This window comes from Rhincodon typus, chromosome 28 (assembly GCF_021869965.1).
Source record: "Rhincodon typus isolate 14 chromosome 28, sRhiTyp1.1, whole genome shotgun sequence".
Taxonomy (NCBI): Eukaryota; Metazoa; Chordata; class Chondrichthyes; order Orectolobiformes; family Rhincodontidae; genus Rhincodon; species Rhincodon typus.
The window spans coordinates 31,526,512-31,553,822 of record NC_063359.1 but is presented as its reverse complement, the minus strand read 5'-3'; the positions used below and the strand labels follow the sequence as shown (position 1 = coordinate 31,553,822).

The following is a 27,311-nucleotide window of genomic DNA, read 5'->3' as shown; positions in this document are numbered from 1 at the left end:
GTTTTGTGAGGACTTTCCTGTACTTGAAAACTTTGACTTTCATTCAGATGATTGAACAATGAAAGTGAGTTTATGTTTGAAATGCTAGATGTTGGTTTTGTGCAAGAATAATTTTTCTTGACATGCTGAGAGTATGCCTTAATGGAACATGTGCGTATTTTAAAAAATATTTTAAAGTAGTTGATGTGATTGTGAAGATAACTGTGAAATTATCAATTAGATTTTCCAATGCATTTGTCTAAAGCTGACCAAGCAGTATTAGAACTCATTATTTTTAAAACATTTAAAACATTTAGTTTTAAAAATAGGTTTGCTGACGGACCATTTTGGTTGCAAATGATCTGTGGAAAATCATCTAAATCGGAATCGAACATTTTGCCAGAGATATAAAATCTATCTGTTCATTTGTTCCAAAATCATTTGATTTCTTTATTTCTTTTTTTAATGATAGTTATATGATGACAGAGGAATAGCTTTTTTGGAAGATGTGAAGAGCCTAATGTAATCAATCTCCCATGTTTTGTAATAGTTGAAAATTGTTTTTCAGTGGATTGATTTTCAATTTTCTAACATTGACCTGATTTATATGCTGTAAATTGCATCTCATAATCACATGACAAATTCTGTATTTTGCTGCTGTTTTCAGTTTTGTGACACCCAGTGATAATCCCCTTATTCATAATTAGTGTGATACAAATTTTATTGTGCAACTTATTTCTTATTAAAGGAAATGGACAAGTTGCTGCTGACATTAGGGGACATACCACATCATGCACCAGTGCTGCTGTCTTGGGCTTTGTTGCGCCATACGCTGAACCTGGATGAATCAACTCCTGTAATCAGGCACTTGGGAAGCACTGCTATTCAGCAGAATGTGTTCCAGTTTATGACACAGATGCTTAAGGCACTTGGCAGTGGGGGAAACAATGTGAGTATGGTAGTGTGGGAAAGTAATCTAATACTATGTTTAACAAAGCTTGTGTGACCACTGTTTAAAACTGAGGCCGTGATCAGTTTAGAGAATTGGTCCAGAGTTTGTGGATTAATTTACTACCTGCCTTATCCTATTCAGCCAAAGAATCATCATTTTTGCATCATTCCTATCTCAGCCATGTAGATATGGGGCATATCCAATGAAAGTAAGATTGCAGTACCAATCTGTGGAAAGAATGATGAATTGGAAAAACTAGTCACTTGTGGTCTGAGTAGTCAGATAAAAGAAATCAAGGACATATTAAGAATTGGAGAAACCCGAATAGTGTAGGTGTTTTTCTGAACATGGTGCAAAGAAATAAGGATGATACAGTGAGAGAGATTTGTTTGGGAATGGACATTTTATTGTCTCTAAAAATAACCATGTTCGATGTTAAATAAGGTAATTTAAGAAATATAGTTAACCAAGTACAATGCTGCAGATTATGTTTTGTTATGTAAAGATGCTTGTTCTCTAGCAGGAGAGGTATTTACATGCATTATTTTAATTCTCGTAGAAGTTGGATATTTAGTAAATTTTAACAACAGAATGAAACTGCCATTATTTTCAAGATCTTTTATTCTACTTTTTACCAGCTGGATTGTAGGATACTTGTGTCTGGCTCAGTTTTCATGCTTTAAAGATGCAGTGAGAGAACTCATGTGTTTTTCAGTGTACTGCCAGTACTGCACGGATGTGTTTCTATGGACTGCTGTCATTTGTCTTGACATCGTTTGAAGAAGAAACTTTGGGAGATCAGCAGGTAGAAAATATGACATTTGTGTTGACTGTTAGCATATACCTGTAATAGCCTGGTGGAAAACTATCCATAAAAATATTACCAGAAATGTTAAATTAATTTTAATATTAAAACAAAGGCCTGTACAACTTTAAATTTAGTAAAAGCAAAATACTGCAGATGTGGAAAATCTGAAACAAGCATAGAAGATGCTTGAGAAACTCCGTAGGTTGGGCAGCACCTACAGCAAAACAGTTAATGTTTGAAGTCCTGTATGGTTCCTGTTCTGAAGAAGTCATATGAGACTCAACATTCCCTCCCTCTCTCGCTCCCTCCCTGTCTCGGCACAGTATTGTTGGTGTGCCTATACCAGATAGATTAGGATGGTTCACTACCACCACCTTTAGGACCATTAATGGGCAATTATTCCTGGCCTTGCTCACATCAAGTGCCATGAGTAAAAATAAAAGAAAGCATATTGACTAATGTCTAGTAACTCTGTTAAATGTTGAACTTCATAGTATGCAAATATGCTCTCTAGTACTTGCAGGTCTGACTCATAATTAAGGAACAATTTTCCTATACACGAGTATTTTATCTAAAAATTCTAGCAAGTTTATAAAGAAACTTATTACTGGCATTAGCAAAGGGATTTCTTACTAAGCATACAAAGTTTAGCTGAGATTTCTTTTAAGATTCAGTTCCTTTAGACTAACTTTATGCAGTCCTGTCCAGTGTTGTTGCTCATTAATGGCAAGATTATTTGAAACATTTATTTCTAAATGAAAGGAAAGCAATCCAATTTCTATGTTGCAATTGTAACAAATGGTGATTTGTTCCTGGCACCTGCTTTTTTGGGCATGATTGGGAACTGGCACAATTTTCCATTCAGTTTATACTAATTCATAGTAGTTGTGTTTTGATTTAACCTTGTATATTGGGTGCAGAGCTATTCTTTATTTTCAGAAGTACACTGATTTCATCCAGTTTTTCTTCTCTTCTAGCACTTGATTGATGTTGCCTGTGAGGTATTCACAGCCCCTAATCTGGCAGAACTTTTTTGGGATACTGTAAGTACATCAGGTTGTATTTATCTGAAGATTGTAAAGATGATATGATATTGAGACCCCAGACCATTTCAAAAAACTTCATTCGAGATGTCAAATTCCTGCCAGCTGAATTGCTATAATGGTCATCTTGGGAATAGCATCCCAAATTTAATTACAAATTCCGCAGATGTTGAAGCAATTTTTCTTCCTCTGCCCATCCATTGGGAAATGAAAATTATTATTCCTGACTCACTAATGAAGAGCTTTCTCTTACTGCCATTGTGAAAGATGTTGGTCCAAGATGTCAGATGTATCTTCTACTGTCTTAACTTTTTTCTCATTTATTTAGCTGCATGACGTAACAGTGAGGCACAACTGATGAAGCATGGTTCTCATGAGGGTTCTAAAAAAAACTGAAACATTTTGGTTTCTGAAAATGGTTTAAATTGGCATCAGACATTCAGTACAATATTGTTTTAGGCTTCATTTTGTTTTAGTATAGTTGTACATTTTACAGTAACTGCATTTTTCTAGTTTTGCCTGATATAGGTGGTCTGGAAAAGCTTCTACTGAAAATAAAGCATTAATCACTAGAAAAATAGTGTCTAATAGAGGAACTGGATTAATTGTGGTGACTGTCATTTTATCATGCAGCTACCTATTTTGCATGGGAATGTAGATAAACTTATGTTTTTGCCAAGTTCCTGCGGTCCTCGGGGGTCAGGTGAGGGGTGGTTCTGATTATTAAACCAACTGAGTGTATTTTGGGCATTCCATATCTTTTTCAAAATAAAACTTGAGTAAGGAGTTTGTTAATCTTATTGCACCCTATTTCCTTCACTCTTTGTACTTAAGTTTTATAGCATTACGTGCTACAATCATAAATATGAGGAATGGGAAAAGTCCAGGAATTTTAATTGTTTCATTTGACGAAATTAAAATTGTGATGAGTTTTACCTTCCTGACATTGTGTGAACTCTGATTCCCTTTTGCATTGTTTTCTTTTTTGATATCAAGGAGCCCACAGCAGGTATTGCTATTTTGTTGGACAATAATTGTGGAATGTTCCCGCAGTCAATGGCACCACTGTTACAACTACTATCTGCACTGATATCCGATAAATCCACTGCTAAAAAGGTATGTGTAGGCTTACTGATAAGTTTTTAATGAGATTCAAGAAGGAAACTACTTTAAATTTATACTTTTTATTTAAAATGGGTCTTAAATCAATGAATTTTCATAATTTTACTGTATTTGGGAATTACACAGTATTATTGACTGCAATGTAAAGGAACTGGAACTAAGAGAAGCAAAAGTCTTAGTCACATTATAATTATGTCTGTAGAATATTACCACAATTCTTTATTTTCTTTTTGCTGGCATGAGTGGGTTTGTGTCCTGTTGGTGATATTTTTCTTTGTTTTGTAGGTTTACAGTTTTTTGGATAAAATGACATGTTACACAGAGCCATATAAGCATAAACCACACGATGTACTTTCCCATGAGGATGGGACCCGGTGGAGGAGGCAAATGCCAAAGCTGCTTTATCCTCTTGGTAAGGTGTTTTGTACTTCATTCAAATCTTGTACTTTTATTCTTAAAAATAGAAATTACAGCATTTAAAAAACACTTGGACAGGCACATGAATAGGAAAGGTTTAGAGGGATATGGGCCAAATGCAGACAAATTGGTCTAGTTTAGTTTGGGAAACTTGATCAGCATAGACAAGTGGACCGAAGGGTCTGCTTCTGTACTGTATGACTCTGATATGGATCATGGAACTGAGATCTAAAGTTTGTTGAATGAAGAAGCAAGCCTGAAGAACTGAACAGTCTAATTCTGTGATTGATGTTGTCAACTTCTTTTCCTCAATGTTTGTGGCTGGATAATTGTTAGAGCTGTGAATATAAACATTTAAGCACCTTTTGCGTATAATTGATGTTCTTTAGAATTGGAAGTGACGTTTGTAAAATTAGTTTATGTACTCGGCTAAATACTTTGATATAGCATCTTCAAGGAGGAGGGAGAGGGAATTGTAATAGAAAGGAGATCACTAGCTTGAGAATAATTTGTGATCTGAGAAGGAAGCAGAAATAAGTGAACAGCGCTGAAACCTGATGCTTCTAAATGTTGAAGTGTCCTTTTTTTCCTAAATTTAATATTTTCACTCTGGGATCCTGTTTCTCAGATAAATGATCCAGTAATACTGGATTAACCAGGTCGAGTTCATAAACGAGTAATGGCGTTATTATCCTTGATGTGCTGAGTACATTATTTCACTAATGAACTGAAATATCAGACTTTCTGAAATTTGTTTTCAAATATAGCATAAATAATGGAACTAGAATATAAGTTACAAGGAAAGCATTGGGGAAAATTTTGCCATCATTGAGCTTACGTCAGTTAAAATTGATATATGTGGAACTATATTCTAAAAGTAGACGTAACCTTTATAAACCATTATTAAAAGTAGTAACTCCCACATATAATTTGCATTTTTATCTAATCCTAGGTTCTGGTCAGGCTAATATACGCATGTCGCAGGGTACGTATGGACATGTAATTCCTGCAGGGCAGGGTTTTCTGGTACGTTGGGATTTCTCATATAGCTCCTGGACAGTGTTCACTTGTGAGATTGAGATGCTGTTACATGTCGTTTCAACAGCAGGTGAGTTTGATAGCATTTGCCTTGTGTGTGAAATATAACAACTTATTGCTGTTATACCCTGTAATTAATTTTGGAAGTAGTTAAATATTGGTGAACATCTGTGTTCAAAAGGAATAAAAAAAATCACATTCTGACATAAAATTGGAATTAATGGCCTGGATTTTGCAGTTAGTGCTAAAGCAGTGGTGTTCACTGCTGGTCTAGAAGAAAGCTGTGTGCTAAGGATCTAACGATCTCTGTGACATGGATTTCCTCTTTCTCCAGTGTTAGTTTGAATTGAATCTGGAGCCAAGTTAAGGGGATCTCCAGGTGCCCAGTATCAGTGATGTCATCAAACAGTTAAGCGGCCATTCACCTTGAGAGATTCTCTCCGCCTACAAACCAGGAAGGGAAAATGCAGTGATTGACTTCACTTCTAATTAATGTTTAGAAAGCAAGGTAAACTATTGGGTCATACTTGGGATTAAAGTAAAAGCTGAAACATGGAAAATATAGGTACATTTGGTATTCCACAAATAGAAGTTAATTTTTAGGACCAGTGAGACTGTTCAGTAATTTTGAACTTAAGTTAGTTTAATTAACTAAAAGTTCAATTACACTTTAATGTATAACTTTTAAGGGTTTTTAGAACATGACTAATAATCTAAAGGCCAAGTACTTGTCAATTCATTATTCTGGGATCTTCCAACGATGCATCCTTTAGGAAAGTGTAGCGTTATTGATTTGATACTTCTAGATTTGTGTTTAGCTGTGTGTGTGCACATACCAGAGGTTGCTATTAGTTTTAGAGGAGTGATGATCATGAAGGCTGACAACTATGGTGTAATTACTTTTGCAAAATCTGGGCCAAAATGGTTTTCAATTTCTGCCTGTTTATTACTGGTGTATAGACTGTCCTCAAGTCACGTTTCTTGATGAATTCTGTTTTCTTTAAGCATTAAATGCTCACTTTCCTGTGTTAATTGTGTAATTATAATACTGATATTTCAAATTATTTAACCATTATTGGCAGTAGTATTCAAAGCAAATTTGAAGGTGTTTTCAGGTGAAAAAACTGTAATGTTCTGTATATGTCTTCATCAAAAATTTTAACAGCTCAGTTAGATTATGTAACCATTGTACTGATTTCGCAAATCTAGACTGTTGAACCAACAAAAGCATTTGGAACTCACCTGATATCAGTTGACTTTTTGCCAATTAAATCAAATTTAGTTAATACCTTGCAAAACATAATTTATGAAACCAGATCCATGAAAATATCAATAACAAATTGTTAATTTTACCTATAGTATTATTTGACAACAGGCATTTTGTTTCTTTAACATTACATTAATTCTTAAATGGTTAACTTACAGGTGTACTTTGACAGATTTTATATATAGTGTTGTCTTATTGTACCAGATGTTCTTCTTCACTGCCAGAAGGTCAAACCGATTATTGATTTAGTACACAAAATAATCAGCACGGATTGGTCTATTACGGATTATCTGCTGCCAATCACTTCTCGTCTGTACATGTTAATCCAAAGGTAAAATATTTTTATCAGTATTTTTATGAAACTAAAAGAGTAAAATATACAATATTGTGTTTGTATGCATTTGTCAGTAAAACTGATATTGTACCACCGTACTGTTGCCTGTACATGACTGGACTTTGGGATAGGTAAACAGAAATGATTACTAAATTGGTGCAGCGTTGATGTGTTTTTCATTTTACCTAAAAACATCTTTATTCCTGAATCAAGTTTCCCATTTTGCAAAAGATGTTAACACTTTGTCATTTAGTAGCAGAGTTATTCATGCAGCACAATCATGTAGTGCTAGATTAATTACTTGTCAATTTTAATCTTTAGATTTATAATAGCAAGTGTGAATTGGTTTATGCTAATAGTTTTTCTGTTTGTTGCAGGCTTAGTTCTGTGCTAAATCCTCCAACGGATGTGATTGCTTCTTGTGTAAATACCCTAACTGTTCTGGCCACACGGATGCCAGCCAAGGTAAACTGCTGTGGACATAATGGGCAACAGTTTTGTGTTAGAGTACATACTTAAGGTCATATGGAAGCCACGGAATTTTTATTTTCTCCCATCTTTTTAGGTTTTCTCTGTGCTAATCAACTCCTGCTGGTTGAGAGAGTGGGCAGGCTAACTGTTCCCAATCCTCTGCAGTTCCAATCTTAAGATAGCTGCTCAGAAGGGCATGGATTCAGCGGAGGTTGACTCGCTCTTTTTCTTTTTACCTTCTCCTGTTCTCTTTGAGGGAAAGCTCTAAACTTCTATTTGGCAACCTCTTCCCGATACCACAGGTGAGATTAGCAACTCGCCATGTGAAGAACTGTGGGTGTGACCTCATCTCCTATGTTACAGTTTTGGTTCTTTTGCATTATTTTGTCATTCCATGACCTGATTTGTTTCTGATGCGGACACTGTCCCTTCTGATCTGAAATCTACGCCTTTTTACTTTGGCCACTGCAGTACAAGAACCTGCAAATTAACAAAAATCTCAGTTGCAATTTGGCCACTGATTTAAGGATGCCCTCATGCTATATTTCATATCATTTTAAGATGAATAGAAATTATGAAAATATAGGTCAGAGATTCAGTAAAGTGAAAATTAATTTAATCTTGACCTACAAAATACACAAAAACTAATTTATGTGCAAAACACCTATGCTTTATTGCAGCATTTCATCTGAGCTCTCTAACATTTTTTTTTCAAGATTCAGACATCATATAAGAATAAAAATGAACCAAATGTTGAAAATTAATCAGCTGAGCCTTCTTGTTTCACCAGTGTGTTATCTTGAGCTGTAACCTTCAGAAAGGGAATTTCAATGAAAAATGAGCCACACATTGAAAGCTGCTTTATAAAAGCTTTGTCAGAATCCAGCAAGAACAAAAGAATCTGCAGAAACACCTTGCTTTTATCCACTTAATTTTTGACAGAATACAGACAAATTTTGAAGATAATACCAAAAAGTGAAAATAAATCGCAGCCAATGAGACCAAATATTCGGATTTTTCACATAAGCATAACAAAGCCATACTTGAGTCAGAATTATACAATAGAAGAAAGTACTTCATAAAGCAATTTATTTGAAGTATTAATCTGTAGGTATTGTACTATTAATTAATGACTTAGATTTTAAGAAATACGGTTTTTAAATTGTATTGCAGTCTTAAAACACTTTGCTTCGTTTGAGTGCATTCTTTGGTTAAATGCAGTTTATCTATTACATTGTATACCTAACAAATGAACTGTATTAACTTCTGTTCTCTACTTAGGTATGGGCAGATCTACAGCATACAGGCTTTTTACCATACTCTGTGACACAAGTCACTGGGATTGCTCAATCCCTCAGGTATTGGATTATAAATTCTGCTACAAAGTCTAAGTGTAGGATCCAGATTACTTCAGAGTAATGACTGAATTAATTTTTGTAACTGTTAATTTCTTTGAATAAGGAAGGAAAGTAAGGAAATTCAAGCTTCCAGTTAAAACTGAAAGGATGACACGAGATTTCATGTTTTATGCCTTTTTATTGCAGTAATCAAACTAAAAACACTATTCACTTAATAATAATTCTGAAGGCAGCTAATACTTTAAATTACAGACCAAACGGCTACCTTTGCACAACTCAAGAAACCCCTTCATAGGTAAACTTCGCACTATCTCTAAGTAGTCTTTTGATTTTTCCCAGATCTAATGAAATGATTTTTAGTTCGATTCCTTATGACCTCAACCTTGTAACTTTTAACCCTACCACTGATCTTTATGGTGAGTATTTTCCATGCAGCTTCACTCCATGGGTAAGGTTAGATGAATCTTCCCATATTGTTCCAAATGTTCGTGATTTTGATCTTGTCAATTATAGTGTGAGTTACCATTACATTCTTGCACAGTGAACAGAAACTTTTAGCCTTTTCAGTTACTCCACCTGAATTCGGGCACACAGATCTCCTGAAGTTCAAAGCTATCTTTTAGAAACTGTTTTGTTTTTTAACCAAATGGATTTGTCAGTCCTTTGAAAGCCCATCTTAATGGCAACATGAATCATGTGCGCCTTGAATCCAGGCAGAAATACTGATTAGCTATTTTTCAGCTGAACTGTCTTGGGACTAAATGGACAGTTTAAAGCATAAATATTTAAAACCCGACACTCTCAACATCTTGCTGGGAATATAGAGACTACCATTCTGACCACAGTAGGCATGGATGGTGCTGTTGTTGTCATCAAGTGTGAACACTACGTGCCTGCTTTCCAACAAAACAATCTGGGTCCTCAATCTTTAACAGCTATATCACTTAGACCTGTTGGCAGGGCAACATTCAGGATAAGGCACATAACTCCTTTTTGTTTTTTACTTAATTATTTGCAGTGCACAGTCGTCTTCTCCATCCTTGCAGCTAACAAATTCTCTTACGATCAGTAATGTCATCTTTGCATGCCGATCTTGTATAGTTTTAAACTGAAATTTACTGCTGACTGGGAAAAATGTTTCATTAGTTCCAGTATTTACAAAATATTTAAAAATAACTTAAAAACCCTCATTATTTCCATGTTAGATCAATTGTTTGTTTTAAATTTAAGGTTGGTAACTTTTTATTAGCTAAAGCTATTAAATGTTGCAAGCAGATCCTGGGCGAACTTCCTCAATTCATTGTGGTTCCAGACACGATCCCCCAAAATGTTAAGTTCCTGGATGAGGATGGAATAACTGGCTCCCTTTTTTTTAGTTCACCCTAACTCTTAGATTAGTTGAAACAAGATTAATTTTGAAACAATCCCTTCCCTTTCTACCACTCTCCCAGAACCAAATGGCCCTTTGTTTTATATGAAGCCAATATAACTAGGTGTTTATTAATTACTACACGCAAAAAGAAATACTAAAGCAGCATTTATACATGTGGATTAGAAGTGAGATGAACCCAAAGAGTTACAAATAAAAGTTAACATGGATTAGTGTAAATATTTTGTGAAGAGCACATTGGGTTGCACTGGTAGTGTTGCTTTTAGCAGTTGAACAGGTGATTTTCGAGATTCTTGGTTTTGTAGCCTGATGGAAAGTCCTTTGTCCTGATTGCTTTTTTAAATCTGCATTGCAGCATTCTTAGTGAAAGGTCTTTGCTTGCTTCACAGGTATAACTAGGGGGTAGTTCTTTTGACTATGACAGTTACAGCAAACTAACGCATAAATCCAGGCTGGTACTCATTAGAGCATTCAATTCCACTAGGTTCGTTTCAAAGTAATGTTGGTGTATGAGAGGATCAAGTCGCAACTATCATTGGCTGGAGATTGTCTTGGATAATGTAGACACCATTAGAGATGTGTACAAGCTTGATTTCTTAAAGCACTGAACTAATTGTGCATGAAGGAAGAAACTTCAGAAATAAAGGTTACATGGAAACCCCTTTGTTTTACTACAGTTGTTCTCTTGGAGCCATCTATCCTTTTCCCCCCACCCCCAAAAAAAATTGAACAAACTTTATTTGTAGTCCATTGAAATATGTTGAATTATCATGTGCAGCTTAGTTTCATTTTTGTTGAAAATTTCTTCTAGTATGGGTGATGGCTGTGTGCTGGCTTTGGAGATTTGCACCAAACTTTGCATTGTCTCTCCTCTGACTTTTGTCTTGATTCTAAATGCCCCTTTCTTTCACCTCATTCTAATGGGGTTTTAAAATGTTTTCTGTCCCTCATTCGTTTTGCTTTTCTACTGTCCTCATGGGGGCAACTGATAAATTTTACATTCAGCAGGGCATGTCAAATGGAATTGGTTCCTACTAGCACATTGACTGTTGACACTGCAGCTTTCTCTAAATTATTTCCGAGAAAGATTGCTTCGCTGAATTGAATTTTGTTGTAATATTTTTTGGGGAAACTGGACATACAACAATCAACATTTATTTCTTGAAGGGCTGAAGGAATGCAAGCTGGTAGTTATGGTAACCTGCTGCTGAGCATTGAGAGACCTCAGGGCGAGTATAGTGTCACAATGGCCTTTCTCCGACTGGTCACAACGCTTGTCAAGGTAAAGCTTCTGCTTGGATGCCTGTGTTTAAATTGTTTTGTTTTTTTGTCATGGCAATTAAGTAATCTCTATAAACCAAGCTGTATTGGAGATATCAAGAAGACTTTTTATTAGTTTATGATAAGTTAGAATGTTTTTCACTGTTGCCCCGAACCACGACTCGGATGATCACTTTAAATTATTTCAAAATCATTGTGATTTATTTCCCGGGTCTGTCATCTTTTCAATCTGAATCCCAGAATTCAATCCATGCACTCAAGGGAAGATGGAGAGAATTGAAAACTTAAAACAGTGTTTCATGCAAAATATACTGCTGCAATTGGTTCACATAACCTTATTGTATGTAATCTGACGCAAGTTTTTGTTTTAATCACCATTACTGTTCTTTGCTCCTTTTTCACTTGGATAGTGAAAATTGTTTTTGACATAACCAAAAACATCCAGTAATTCAGAAGGCAGCATGTGCATAGAGCAATGTTTGAAGCATTTGCGATGTCTTAAGTCTCTGAATACTGCAGTCTGTTGGATCAAAAATTAGGATATTTAATAGATCAGTGGATCGATTGATTCTATAGGTTCCTGTTAGAGAGCTTGGAACTCAAGTGCAGTATTTTTATTACTAGTGTTAATAGGCGAAGTACACTTAAGTGATGGTATCGGTTATTTTTGACTGGATCGTGAGTTGTCCAAACTAAAGTTTAAATAGTTCAAAACTGAAATTTTGCTTGCTGTCTGATTGGAAATTGGTAAGTTGCGTACAGTAATGGTAATTACCTGAATCAGGTATCTAAGATTGCCCTTGCAGCTTTTGAATTTAGTTTGATTCTCAGTTCTATAGCTCGACTTTTGGCTGAGCACATGCAGTTCTATTGCTGTGTTCAGACATGACCCGTGTGTGCTTGAGTGGAAATTTCATGAAGCAAGCAAATATATTATTAAAATTCAAGTTGAAAAGTATTGGTGAGAAACTCATGGTGTTTATACTTGGATCTGCTGAATTATTCTCTTGCATAATCCTTCTCACAGTAAACTGAAGTAATTATTGACGTGAATCATTCGTTTGTCAGTAGTTTACAAGATCAGGGCTATGTGATGATATCTCCAGTCGTTTTCAGTGCATACTGCAATTGGTACAAGGGTTGGTGCTGTTGCTCAGCATGCTATTCCATATATCTGATTAATCCAGTCAAAATAGGGGATTGTAGAAAAGTGAGTTGGGTAATGCATCAACAAATGAAAATTAGAACTGCTTTGCATGTTATAAAAAACACAGCAAAATTAATGCCACTGCTGGAACTACTAGGATAATCTGCAGTACCCTCCATTCTTCTTAACTAACTTTATGGGTTGTACATATTAAATATCACTTTTTTTTAAAAAGTGGCATGCTATTGGAAAAATGTTGCTTAAAATCATAAGGTAGCATTCATGGTCTTAGCCTTTTTCTTGGTTCTATGTTATTAGTATCTTGTTTTGCATTTGGCAGTACTGTAGTACAGTTAAATCTAGACAATCAATTTAATGTGTGCTTTTCACATGCCATTTTGTTTTTGTACTTTCTAACAGGGGCAGCTGGGGAGTACTCAGAGTCGAGGTCTTCTGCCTTGTGTGGTCTTTGTCTTAAAAGAGTTACTGCCAACTTACCATAAATGGCGCTACAATATCTATGGCATACGAGAGGAAATTGGTAAAGATTCTTGCACAAATGATGTAAACCTAATCTTCAATTAGAGTCATAAACATACAGCATGAAAACAGACCCTCTGTTTAATCAGTCCAAGCCAACCATATTCTCAAACTAAACTAGTCCCACTTGCCTGTGTGTACTGATCTGAATGTCTTTTAAAGGTTGTAACTGTACCTGCATCCACCACTTCCTCTGGTAATTTATTCCACATGCTAACCATTGAGTTTTTACAAAAAAAAGTTGCCCCTCATCCTTTTTAAATCTTTCTGTCACCTTGAAAAGTGCCCACTAGGTTTGAACTCCCCCAACTTAGGGAAAAGACCTTTGCTATTCACCTTATCTATGACAGTCATGAGTTTATAAACCTCAGTAAGGTCATCACTCAACCTCCTACGCTCCAGGGAATATAGCCCCAGCCTATTTTTATAACTCAAATCCTCCTTTCCTGGCAAAGTCCTGATAAATCTTTTCTTAACCCTAGCCAATTTAATAATATCCTGCCTAGAACAGGGCGACCAGAACTGGACAAAGTACTCCAGAAGAGGCCTAGTTAACGTCATGTTGGCGATATACAAGATGTCTCAACTCTGATACTTAAAGGTCTGAGCAATGAAGGCAAGCATGTTAAATGCCTTCTTAATGGCCCTGTCTACCTGTGACTCAAATTAACAAAGAATTATGTACCATCACCCCTCAGTCTCTGTTTGACAACACTGCTCAGGGCCCTCCCCTTAATTGTGTAAGTCCTGTCCTAGTTTGTATTGCCAAAATGCATACCATTGTATTTATCCAAATTAAACTCCATCTGCCACTCCTGAGCCCATTGACCCAATTGATCAAGATCTGTTGGTAATTTTAGATAACTTTCTTACTGTCCACTATACCACCAATTTTGGTGTCATCTGCAAACTTACAAACCATGCTTCCATTCTCATTGATGTCATTTATATAACTGACAAACAAAAGTGGATCCAGGTGGTCACAGGCCTCCAGTCCAAAAAACAACACTCTACCACAACCTGAGATAGTAGGAACTGCCGATGCTGGAGAATGAGATAACCAGGTGTAGAGCTGGCTGAATACAGCAGGTCAAGCAGCATCAGAGGAACAGGACCCGACATTTCGGGTCTGGACCCTTCAGAAATGGTCTTTCTTCAGAAATTTCTGAAGAAGGGTCCAGACCCGAAACGTCAGCTTTCCTGTTCCTCTGCTGCTTGGCCTGCTGTGTTCATCCAGCTCTACACCTTGTTACCTCTACCACCACCTTCTGTCTCCTACCACACAGTCAATTTGGTATCCACTTGGTGAGCTCTCCTTGAATCCCATGTGATCTAACTTTATTAATTAATCTACCATGCAAAACCTTGTTAAAGACCATGTACGCAACATCTACCACTCTGCCCTCATCAATCTTTTTGGTTACTTTCTCAACAACAATCAACTTTGTAAGATTTGCTTTCCTTTGCACAAAATCATGCTGACTATCCCTAATCGTTCCTTGCCTCTCCAAATGCATGTAAATCCTATCTTTCAGAATCACCTCCACCATTATACCCAACATTGATGTCAGATTCAGGTCTATAGATCCCAGGCTTCTCCTTACAGCCTTTCTTAAATGCATAAACATTAGCCACCCTCTAGTCCTCCAGCAACTCACCTGTGGTTATGGATGGTACAAATTAGGACAAAAGATTTGTATAACACCTTCATGTGTTGCTTAAACTTTCAATACACTTCGTATACAAAGAATTCAATTCTGTAATTATTGTTTAAGTAAACACAATTGCCATTTTGGTACTCAACAAGCTTCCATTTAATGATTGTGATATGTTTTTGGCAGTGGTAAATTGGGCAGGAATGTCAATCAGAAAACCAGGAGAACAATTACATATAATGACATGAATGTTTCAATGATGTCTTGAGCCAGTTGAGCAGTCAAGCAAAGCCGCTTTCCAGTATCTCTGGTTTCTTTGTATGAAGGCATTACATTGTCAATGTTGTCAGATTAAAGCATAACATTTTTGATGAGTGTAAATACTGCTATTTGAGAATACTTTTTATTACCTATTTAATCGACTAGTACCTAAAAGTATTTGTGTATGCATTACCATAGCTACAACAGTATTCAAGCTGTCCAAATAGCAAGCATTATTGGATAAGAGAGATTTGCGATGTTAGTGCTTTTTCAGGGAATAGTCTCCAAGTTTGTAAAACCCTGGAGTTGGAAATGATTTGGTTGTCAAGAGACTTGCATAAATTGTTCGCAGCAAACAACTGTGCTCTAATATAATTTTAATGATATGTAAGTTGTATTCAAAAAAACTACTTTAAGACCTAATTTCACAATTGTGTCTTCTGATGTTTCATATCAATAATTTTTAACTGCAGCATATTATAGCCCTGTAATGAGGCTTGCTTGCAATTCCATGCTTTGGCTCCTGTATGGAAACACCCATTAAGAGAATCGCTTCCATTGGTGAACCTTTCAAATTTTCATTTCTTCAGGCAACAGTGTGTTTGGAACAATTGTCCAATACTTTCACTATCTGAAATGGCATCACATTGTTCAATTAGCTAATTTAGTTCAGGCAAAATGTACAAATGGGCTTGATACTAACAATATGAGAATAGGCAATATTAAATTTGAGCACAGCTTGTGCCACTTCTTTGAATTTTTTTAAAAATTTGAGTCTGCTTCCAAACCCTTTGGCCAGAATCTTGCCCGGAGTCCGAAAGTTTGTGTTTCCAGGAGCAAAACCATGGTTTACTAAGGTGAGAGAGCCTGCCAAATCTTTCAGCAATCAGGCAGCTAATTGGCTGTTGGCAGACTTCCTGCTGAACTTAGGACCCCAGACCAGAAAGTCCTGGCTGCTAACAGTAGTCAGCCAGTCAGACTGGTACATTGTAACACTGCCAGCAGAATACCCTCTGAGCCTTAAGGGCATGTAATTACCTACTGGAAAGGTAACTGTGTCTTTGGGGTGTTGGTCAGTGGGAGAAGGAAGCAGTGGCAGAAGGATGGCTCTCAGCCAAACCGTAGCCCTCAGTCCAGTTCCTTGATCCTGTGTAGATTAGTGCAAATTGAAGACTCTGTCCCACTGACTCTCGGCCTGCCAATATCTGATAACAAATAGAGTAGGCTGACTTTGCTTCTTAAAAAAAAAAATAAACTATGGATACTGGAAATCCTAAACAAAGACATAAATTGCTGGAGAACTAGCAGCATCTGCGAATAGAAAACAGTTACGTTTTGGGAACCAAAAACAGAAATTGCTGGAAAAGCTCAGCAGGTCTGGCAGCATCTATGGAGAAGAATCAGAGTTAATGTTTCAAGTCGAGTGACCCTTCATCAGAACTGGTTTTCAACATTTCGGGTCCAGTTTCTCCAGCAGTTAGTTTTTGTTCAGTAGTTTGTCCTTCTCTTCCTCCCACCTGGAGCTGAAATAGTTGCATCCCAGATGGGATGAGCCCTTAAGTGGTCATTAATTTTGGTCTACCACTGTTCTCCTTGATTGAAACCACTTCATGCCTGCCACTTCTGTGTCTGGTAGTTTGCACTGTCTCAATGAGGTTCATTGAGACTTGTTAATACACTCCTTACTCCCAGGCACTGTTCTAGTTCAAAATGTACCTCACGTTGCTTTATATTGAAAGTGCACTAAGTTGATCTTTCAGAAATGCAAGGGTTTGAGAAAATTCCAAAATCTTTGTCTCGTCGAAATCTATTGTAATTGTGCACCCAAAGTGAGGAAATACATATGGGACTCCCAGTCTCCAGTCGAGCATGGCAACTCTTTGCAGCTGCAAACCTCTGTGAACCTTCTTATTTTTTTGTCATAGGTGGAGGCTGTTTTGTTGTAGACAAGTTAAGTATTAGAAATTATGAATGAAATGATATTAATTTCTAGTTCTTTCTATTTTTAAAATTTGTCATTATTTAAGATGAGCAACATATGTGTAAGTACAAACCTGCATGATGCAATTTTATTGTGTTTGTAATTTCATGTTTTTCGATTGATATCGTAGGTTGCCTAATTTTTGAACTTATTTATACCATCCTGCATCTGAATCCAGCAGAGGAATCACAAGGCAGGTATGTTGCAAGGATGCAATTTTGTAATCTTGTGTTTTTGAGGTAAGCTGATGAGAAGAAGGCAATTCTATTACACAAAGCTTAACTTTTTCCTTTCCTCCATTTAGTAGCTCACTCAGTCTTCAGTCTTTGTGCACGCATTGTTTGGCAAACACAGAAGCAGGGCAAGCCATCATAAATATTATGGCTGTTGGGGTGGACACCATTGATGCAGTAATGGCAGCACAGCCTAACAGGTAAGTTGTAACACAGAATTTGGTTAGGCAAGGTGTAGTTTATATCAAACTACTGTAGACTTTTAACAGTGACAAAACTGTCTTGATTGTAACTAGATAACTTCATACTGCTTAATACAAAATACATGTGTTTACAAAACTTTGTTTAAAAAAAAACTTTTGTATATGAAGGGTATTGTACAATTAATTGATATAGAAAAACATGCTAAACTTCGAATCTGCTATAAGCAGATAATTATTTAAATTTGTTTTTGTGCCTAAATTTTAATATGCCATGTATTTATAGAATAAATAATCTTGTCAAAGGTTATGGGGACAAAGCAGGATTAGGCTATTGAGTTGGACGATCAGCCATGATCATAAAGAATGGTGGAGCAGGCTCAAAGGGCCGAATGGCTGCTTCCTCTTCCTATCTTCTATGTTTTTATGTTTTACCTATTCCAATTTCTAATAGCCTCATGTACCATAAATGACACACGAATATCTCTGCAGAGAAATATATTTTCTCTTTTTCCCTCAGCAGTGATTAGTATCTATTTTGCCAAGATACAATGTTTAGTTGTACAGTTCTGTCTTTTGCAGTTATTTTTGTTTCACTGAATGAAGTTACAATATTTTAGTGCTAAATGAGAGACCTTTTTGTGTTATGAAGTGATGCTCGCTGGCACCTTTGTTGAAACTACCCAAACTTGTTTCACATGAGTCTTATTTTTGACCAAGGGGAGAAATGTGTATTACAGCTATTGCTGTGTCTTTGGTTACTAAAAAGGAACGCATGAGATCAAAACATTACAAATAATGTAAAAAGCAGGACTTTGTGCGCGTGTTGGAAGAGGTTTTATAGTGGGGAAGCTGTTCTTACTGGAAGTGCTTCACCAAATGCTAGATATAGAGGATTTAGGTTGGGCGAGGAAAAGATTTTTTTTAAAAAGAGGAAAACGGCAAAAACCTATAAATGCATTTGAGCAAAACCAAGGTATTCATCATTAATAACTTCCATTTAACAAGAGCATTGACAGCATGGGAGATGTCAAAGCACTTTAGAGCCATGATAGTGTTTTGATTGTAGTAATGGTTCTGACCTAGGAAATGCAGTGGCTAATTTGCATGCAGTAAGTTCTGACAGACAGCAAATTGTAAATGTCCAGATAATCTTTTTAGTGTGATGTTAAATGAGGGTTAGCCAAGTGTCTGGAGACAACTCTCCTCTAATTTGAGATACTGCCATGGGCTATTTTATTTTGGGCAGAAGGCAGAGGGATCCTCTGATTAATGTCTGATCTGAAAAATAGCATCTCGGACAGAGCAACATTTCCTCAATAGACCAGTGAAGTGTCAGCTTTGATAACTTTAAATGGTGTGAGAGTAATTATATTTTATGAATTGAAAAATAGACGCCGCTTATGCTATAATGTTATTTGGTCAAACTGATTTGCCTTTGCTGCTGAAATAAGACAGGATTTGGCCAAAGTAAACTGGGAACAGTTGCCTCTGGGTAAATCCGCAGTGGCAGGGGTGATCAAAACAGAATTGCTGAGAATGCAGGCCAACATGGTCCCTTTAGGATAGGATGTGGGAACAACAAGCCCAAAGAACCATGGATTCCTAGCAATATTTAAGACTAGATAAGGAAAAGAGAGGCTTTCAATTGATACAAAAGGAGCAAATCCATGGAGTCCCTAAAGTACAGAAAGGGCAAGGGTGAACTTGGGAATGTAATTAAGAAAGCAGAGGCGGCATGAAAAATGCTGATGGTTAAGATTAGGGGGAAAAGCCTAGTATGTTCTAAGTGTATTAAAGGGAAAAAGATAACCAGAGAAAGAGTAGGGCCCATGAGGAACTAAGAGGCATTCTGTATGGAGCTGGAGAATATTAGTAGGGTGCTAAACAAGTACTTCATATTTATCTTCACTTCGAAAGAGAAGGATGTAAGCACAGAATTCAAGAGGAGATACCGTGAGGTTCTTGAGCAGTTTGACATTAGAGAATGAGGAGGTATTGGAGGTTTTAGTGGACACATCCCCAGGTCTGGATGAGTTTATCCCAGATTGCTGTGATGGATGAGGGAAGAAATTACAGGGACTTTGACCCAAAATTTTAATTCCTCCTACAAGAGAGGTGCCAGAAGACTGGAGGGCAACTAAGATGGTTCCAATTTTCAAGAAACGTGGTAACAATTATACCAGAGAATTAAAGACCAGTGAGTCTCACATTGTAGGTTAACTCCTGGAGAAAATTCTGAGGGAGAGAAATGATCTCCACTTGGAGAGACAAGGTTTGTTCAGAATAGTCAGCATAGCTTTGTCAGAGGATAATTATGCCTAACAAATCTGATTGAATGTTTCAAGTAGCTGACCAGTTATGTAGATGAGGGTGGTGCACTTGAGCTATTTTCGATGGATTTCAGCAAAGCCTTTGACAAGGTCTCACGTGGGACGCTGATAAAGAAAGTAAAAGCACTTGGGATTCAGGGTAACTTGGCAAGTTGGCTTAGTAGCAGGAGATGGAAGGTGGTGGTAGAAGCTGTTTGAGAGACTAGAGTCCAGTGGCCGTAGCACAGGGATCAATGCTGGATCCCTTCATTGTTCATGATGTATAGAAGAAAATGTTGGCTGGAGATAGTAAGTATTTAGGTAGTTGACAGTGAGGAAGAAGGTCTTGGATTATACAAGAATATAGATGGGATTGGTTTGGTAGGCAGATCAGGGCAGGTGAAATTTAACCCTGATAAGTGTGAGGTGATGGACTTTGGAAGAAGTAACAAGACCAGAGAGTACTCGGAATGGCAGAACTAGGATGCTCAGAGGAAAAGAGGGATCTTAGGGTCCTGAAGTCAGCAGGACAGATTATTAGTGTGGTTAAGATGGAATATGGGACACTTGCCTTTATCATTTACGGCATAGATTATAAGAGCTGGGAGGTTATGTTGGAACTGTACAGGACTCTGGGTAGGCCACAGCTGGAGTACTGTGTGCAGTTCTAGTTACCACATTGTAAGAAAGACATGATTGCACTGGAGGGGTACAGAGGAGATTCACCAGGATAATGCCTAGGATGGAGTAGTTTAGCTATGAAGAGAATCTGGATAAGCTTGGGTTGTTTTCTTTAGAGCTGAGAAAACTGAGGGACCTGATTGAGGATCATTGACAGGGTGGATGGTAAGTAGTTGTTCCCCTTAGTTGAAATTGAACAGAGGTCATAGTCTTAAAATGAAAAGCCGAAGGTTTAATGAGGATTTGAAGAATATTTTTAAGTTGAGAGGGTGGTGAGAATCTGGAATGCAGTGCCTTGGGGAGGTAGTTGAATTGGGAAACCTCCAGTATCTGGATAAACACGATTAATATCATGTTCAAATCTAATGGCCCAAGTGTTAGCAAGTGAGACTAGTATAAGTTTAAGATTACAGACTTGTGTGTACAGACTTTAGTGCAGACTTGATGGGTTTAAGGACCTTTTCTGTGCTGTATATTTTTCTGATGCAATTAGATAAATTCTGAGGATTTTGTAAATATGAAACTTGCCTTATCTATCATGTTGAGTACTTGTGCACCTACCTGTTTTGATAATTTAGAAATACAAATTTTATCCAGTTTTCTTTTTTTTTTTTCTTTTTCTCCTCAATGCAGCTGTGGATCTGAAGGATCAGGCCAGACACTCATTCAGACTATCAAGTTAGCATTTTCTATAACTAACAATGTCATCAAACTGAAACCATCATCAGAAGTAGTTTCGCCATTGGAGCAGGCCCTAACACAACATGGTATGTAGTAACTGGGATGCAATGAATAATTAGAGATAGCATTTGAGAACAGGATGGAATAGTTACTACTGTAAATGTTATGCAGTGAATTTTAACTGGTAGTGTATTATTACAACATAACGGGTATCATTTACTGAAGTAATAATTCCAAGGAGGTGTTAAATGACACATATAGCGATAACATGGAGTAGAGCTGGAGGAACACAGCAGGTCAGGCAGCATCAGAGGAGCAGGAAATCTGATGTTTCGGGTCGGGACCCTTCTTCAGAACTACCACCTCCTGAAGAATGGTCCCGACCGAAACATCAGCTTTCCCGCTCTTCTGATGCTGCCTGGCCTGCTGTGTTCCTCCAGCTCCACATTGTGTTATCTCTGACTCCAGCATTGGCAGTTCTTACTATCTCTGATTAAATGACACATTTTGGGTTTACAGAAAGAAAGACTGAAGTTAGCCACTTGCAAACTAGAAAAAACCAGAAATGAAGTTTATCTGGCTGTGTATGTGTTAATTGTACCTCAACTTTGTTCAATTCTTTAGAGTTGGAGGGCATTAACTGAGCACATAGAGGCACTTACTGAAACAGTGGTATAGCTCAGTTAAGGGGTGTACACTTGTAATGTTTTGCTTTGTGAATAAAAGTTAAACTGAGTAAAGATTGCCTTTAGAATTATTCTTCAACTGTCTGTCCAGATTAAAACAGTATGTATTCCTCTGGTCATAGTCACTCTGATTTGAAATGCACAAACTACTTCTGAATCTGGTGGGATTATTGAATATAGTTTGTCCAGACAAATGTTATCTATGTTCTGAAGAAGAGTGCTATTAGACCTGAAACGTTAACTCTGTTTCTCTCTGCAGATATTGTCAGACTGCTGAGTTTCTCCAATTGTTTGTTCTTGATTTTGATTTCTGTTAACCCTACACTGCCTCCATTGAATGTGGTCTCTGCTTTGGAGCAATGAGTGTAAATCAGTTTATATTAATTATATGTTCTGTTACTTCAGTTAGATAGTTTTGCCATTTTCCATGCTATTTTTCAAGCTGGGTGAGGAACATTGCTTTTTCAAGTAGAGATAGACAAGTTTAAGTTTGTAAAAACAAATCTGGAAGGCAAAGACAAATGATAAAGACTCTGTCCGTTCCTTTGGGCAGACTGTGATGATGTAGAGGGAAATAGAAGGATTGTCCACAAAGTGGACATGAATAGACTTGGTCTCAGTAGTGACACGTCACTTATCACTTGCTCTTCACTCCCACCTAATCATCACTGACTTCTGAAAAATTAACAAATAGCAAAACTTTTGCTGTATCTTCTGTTAAGTCTGGTGGTATCAAATTGATATTTGGAAATAAGTTCTTGCAGCCCGGATAATACTAAACTTGTTTTGCTTTGGTTTTGGTTTAATTTTACACTTGTGTTAACTATTTCAGGTACCCATGGCAATAACTTAATAGCAGTTTTGGCAAAGTACATATACCACAGGCATGATCCTGCATTGCCGCGCCTTGCTATCCAGCTCCTGAAGAGACTTGCAATGGTAGGTTATGTTTTAAAGTTCCTGCGTCCTATAACATGTAGGAGTAGAAGTCAGTCGTATGGCCCATCTGGTCTGTTCTGTTACTGTGTGATCATGGCTGATCTGATAATCCTCAAGTCTGCTTTCTTGCCTTATCACATACCTCTTGATTCCCTTACTGATTAAAAATGTGTCTATCTCAGCCTTGAATATACCCAATGACTCAGCCTTGCCAGCTGTCTGTGGTTAAGGAGTCTACAGGTTGATTACCCTTGGAGAATATGGGGAAGGGGTTAAGTACCATTATTATCACTGTAGAAGTGATTTTCGACAAACTAATGGGGCTAAAGACAGAAGTCCCCTGGCCCTGATAGCTAGTATCCTAGGATCCTAAAAAAAAAACAGCAAGAGATAGTGGATGTAATGGTTGTAATTTTCCAAAAATAGTCAGCTGCTGGCGAAGTACTAGAGGATTGGAAAACTGTTAATGTCATCGCTCTTCAAACAGGAAGGGATGCAAAAAGCAGGTCGATTAGCCGAATATCTGCTTGTTGGAAAAGTACAGGAATCAATCATTAAGGAAGTAATAGCAGAATATTTGGAAAATCATAGTATCTGACTCGAGTTTTTTGTGCAAGTCTCAATTTGATTAGATAGAGGGGAGCCAGTAGATGTGTTGTACTTGGACTTCCAGAAGACATTTGACCAGATACCCCTCAAAATGTAAAGTCATAAGATTAGAGCCCGTTATATTGGAGATAGTGTGCTGATGTGGATAGAGAATTGGCTCGTAGGGATACAGGATTCTTTTTTAGGTTGGCAACCTGTGACCAGTGGGATTCCACAGGGATCAGTGCTGGGCCCACAACTGTTCACCATATATTTTAATACATTGGAAGAAAGCGAATGTACTGTAGTCAAGTTTGCACATGATACTAAAATAGATGGAAAGATGGGTTGTCTGAAGGATACAAACAGTTTACAGAGCGATATTGATAGGCTAAGTAAGTGGACAAAAAGTTGGTAAATGGAGTATAATGCAGGAAAATGTGAAGTTCTTCATTTTGGAAGGGAGAAGAAAAGAACGGTATTAAATTGAGAGAAACTGCAAAAAGCTACCTCTCAAAGGGACATGGGGAGCTTGTGTATGAAACACAAAGCAAGCACACAAGTGCAGCATGTAATCAGGGAAGCTAAGGAGTATTGGGCCTTATTTCAAGGGGCTTGAGAGTATGAGAGTAGGGAAAACTGTACAAGATGCTGGTGAGACCACAACTGGAGTACTGAGAGCAGTTGTAATCTCTTCGTTTTAAGGAAGCTTATTGTTTCCTTGGAGGCAATTCAGAGAAGGTTGACTAGGATGATCACTGGTATGGAAAGTGTGTCTTATTAGCAAGGGCTAAACAGGTTAGGACTCTACTCGCTGGAGTTTTGAAGAATGAGGTGATATCATTGAAATAGGATTCTTAAGGGGCTTGACAGTGTAAATGCTGAGAGGATGCTTCCCCTTATGGGTGAGTCTAGGGCCAGAAGGCACAGTCTCAGAATAAAAGGATGCCAATATAAGACTGAGAAGCGGAGGAATTTCTTCTGAGGGGTGAGTGTCTTTGGTATTCCCTGCAACAGAGTTGTGGGGGCAGAGTCCTTGTAATATATTAATGGCTGAGATACGTTCTTGAACAGAGAATCAAGAGTTATAACCAACAGGCTAGAAAGTGGATGCAAGGAATGTTGGATCAACTGTGATCCTATTGAATGGAGGAGCAGGCTTGAGGGGCCGAATGCCTTACTGTAATGGTTTTATGGTGTAGACAGTTGCTTCAAGCTGTGTTCAAATTATGTGATTGAGATTTGGCATTTCTGAAAGGCTAGATAATGTTTCATCATCACTCCCCAACATCCTCCATTCTGCTTTCGACCAGTTGATAACTAATTTCTGAACATTGAGAGGATTGAAGGAATGAGTGGGGAGCTAGATATGATGAAAAGGGGAGGAATGCATGAATAGTGTGGAAGGTCTGTTTACAGTTCCTTTGTCTGCTTCTATTACCCCAGTGTGTTTGATTAGATGTTATCTTGCGAACCACTCCAAGTTGTTTTAGTCCTCTTTAACAAAGTGTTGAGAGTTTAGATTTTGAGACTGAAGGAGAATAGGTGGCGACAAAACAATTTGGAGGCAGGTAAGTTAAAACAAGTACTCCACAAAAGGAATGTGAATTTTTGCATTGAAACATTTCTTAATTATTTTCCAGGTGGCCCCGATGTCAGTGTATGCCTGCCTTGGAAGTGATGCTGCAGCAATACGTGATGCATTTCTTAATAGACTGCAGAGCAAGACAGAGGTTCCTGCTTTATTTCACAAGATGTTAATGCTAGTGTTTTATGCTACTGACTCTGATACAAGCAAATATATGATGCACATGGCGCAGTTAGCATTCTGAAAGGAAGCTTAACGATGAGAACTGTGCGAGCGTGTTCTTCCAGGTGTTTAAACAGTTTTTTAAAAATAAATTTCTGTGATTTAGGACATGCGGATTAAGGTGATGATCCTGGAGTTTTTAACAGTTGCTGTGGAGACGCAGCCTGGTTTGATTGAGCTCTTCCTCAACTTGGAAGTGAAAGATAATGCAGTTGGGTCAAAGGTGAGAAATAAAGACCAGTCTGTCTGTTGAGGGCTAATCTCCCAGTTGAACAAAAAGCTGAACAGTGTCCGTTTCTAATTTTCAGTTAAGTCAGTTTTATGGCATATGTTCACAGGAGTTTATCCTGGGGGAGTGGAGCTGTCTGCAAGTGATACTGGAATTCATCGACTCCAAGCAACAAGGAAAATATTGGTGTCCTCCTCTAATCCATCGTGCTGCCATTGCTTTTTTGCATGCACTGTGGCAGGATCGTAGGGACAGTGCGATGACCGTTTTGAGAGCCAAGTATGTTTGTTTTTTTTTCTATAATTGCAAAGTATTTATTGCTTTATTCACAGCCTTGTATCCATATTTTTGTCCCCACAGCAGCTGTTTCTTAAAATTATCCATGGCTAGAATCCAGATAATATCTAGAATTAGTTGCGTTAATCAGAAAGCTGTTGGATTGTGATACAACTTGTTTTCTTGGGAACGAACAAAATAGTCCTTGTAACTGAGATTTGCATTCTAGCTGGCTATAAGTAAGCTCTTGTCAAACAGGAAAGGTGTTTTGCTGTAATAGGGTTAATAGTCATGAGTTATACTGTGATAATTTTTTCTGCTAGGAAAGTAGAATTGTCTGCACTTTACTGCAGATTAATCTAATCTACTCTAGATTGGATTTTTTACTTAATGGGCTGATAGAACTGCTGGCAAGGCCAGAATTTATTGCCCATTTTCAATTACAATTGAGAAGTTGGAGGAAAAGTTGCACTCTTGATGGTGCTCCCACAATCCTGTTAGGGAAGGAGGTCAGGACTTTGTACTAGCGATGATGAAGGAACGGTGATCTATTTCTGATGGGTGGTGTTATGCCCATGTACTTGCTTCCCCAGTGTTGGTATTTACCATTTGTTATGCAATGAGAAAAGGCTAATTTCTTTTGGTTTAAAAAAAAATTCTTTATGGAAGAGTGACCATATTATGATGGGCTTTTCTATTAAGATTGAATGTAATGAATTTCGATCTAAATCAGAGGTAACTAACTATGAGGGGAAATTTGATTGATTGGGGTAATACCTTTTGAAGATCTGATGGTATACAGGTGATGGCTAATAATTCAAAAGGTAATGAGTGGTTTACAACAAGCATGCGTTCCTTAAAGGCACAAAACCCAACAGGAGTTGAGGCAACAGTAACAAACAAAGAATATTAAAACTGGTGTTAGGTCAAAGGAGAAGACTTGTTTGCTTGTTGTATAATGATCCCAACTGATGGCCGTACTGGACAAACCAGACCCCAGAGTGAAACTTGGCTTGATAGAAGATAAGGTTTATTGTTGCAACTTGGTTACTGTGGTCATTGATAGCCTCTTTTAAATATGTCAATGTACTTTTAACAAAAGAGCACCAAAATTTTATACATGTAAGAAAATTACGACATATTTTGAAGCAGTTGTTACAAATATCAGGGATTCAACCCTATTACCCTCATCAACCTTATGGATACTTGGACTTTAGTGAACGGTCATCCTGTTTCCACTTCACAGTTTCTTAAGTTGACATAGCTGTTCTTGATTTATTTCTGGCAGACTTCTGCATTTACTCAATGCTGGTTTCTTTAGGTCATGTCTCTTCATGAGACCTTTAAACAGCTAATGTGGCTGACATACTACTTAGCGTGGATTCCTTAAACATATTTTCCACAGCCTTCATTTTTTGAGCTTTGTCTTACTGGCATTAAATCACTTGAGACCTTTTTCTTTAACCTGTTCTGATTGCTTTAAAAGCTGCTAAGCTTGAATAGGCCTGCTGTCTCAGAGAAACTTGCACAATCACTGACTACATGGTTTTTTTTTTTAAAGAGCAGATTTCAGTCTCTTTCTCCCTGTGCCATAGAACACATTGCACGTCAGCAGCCTAATTGTTTGCTCTC

At 37.4% G+C, this 27,311-nt stretch overlaps 1 protein-coding gene across 1 annotated transcript in view; it reads left to right on the top strand.

The window, feature by feature from the left end:
- The first annotated feature begins 58 nt into the window (after positions 1–58).
- The window catches only part of nup188 (nucleoporin 188), a 102,852-nt gene continuing 75,599 nt past the window's right edge, over positions 59–27,311 (top strand). Inside the window, exons 1-19 of the mRNA XM_048613387.1 lie at positions 59–64; positions 728–928; positions 1,647–1,736; positions 2,717–2,782; positions 3,779–3,898; positions 4,190–4,316; positions 5,274–5,429; positions 6,831–6,957; positions 7,338–7,425; positions 8,713–8,789; positions 11,347–11,461; positions 13,028–13,148; positions 17,175–17,241; positions 17,352–17,477; positions 21,104–21,237; positions 22,670–22,776; positions 25,008–25,097; positions 25,281–25,397; positions 25,513–25,682. Of these exons, the coding sequence (XP_048469344.1) occupies positions 59–64; positions 728–928; positions 1,647–1,736; positions 2,717–2,782; positions 3,779–3,898; positions 4,190–4,316; positions 5,274–5,429; positions 6,831–6,957; positions 7,338–7,425; positions 8,713–8,789; positions 11,347–11,461; positions 13,028–13,148; positions 17,175–17,241; positions 17,352–17,477; positions 21,104–21,237; positions 22,670–22,776; positions 25,008–25,097; positions 25,281–25,397; positions 25,513–25,682 (2,105 nt within the window). The remainder of the gene's footprint in view (positions 65–727; positions 929–1,646; positions 1,737–2,716; positions 2,783–3,778; positions 3,899–4,189; positions 4,317–5,273; positions 5,430–6,830; positions 6,958–7,337; positions 7,426–8,712; positions 8,790–11,346; positions 11,462–13,027; positions 13,149–17,174; positions 17,242–17,351; positions 17,478–21,103; positions 21,238–22,669; positions 22,777–25,007; positions 25,098–25,280; positions 25,398–25,512; positions 25,683–27,311) is intronic.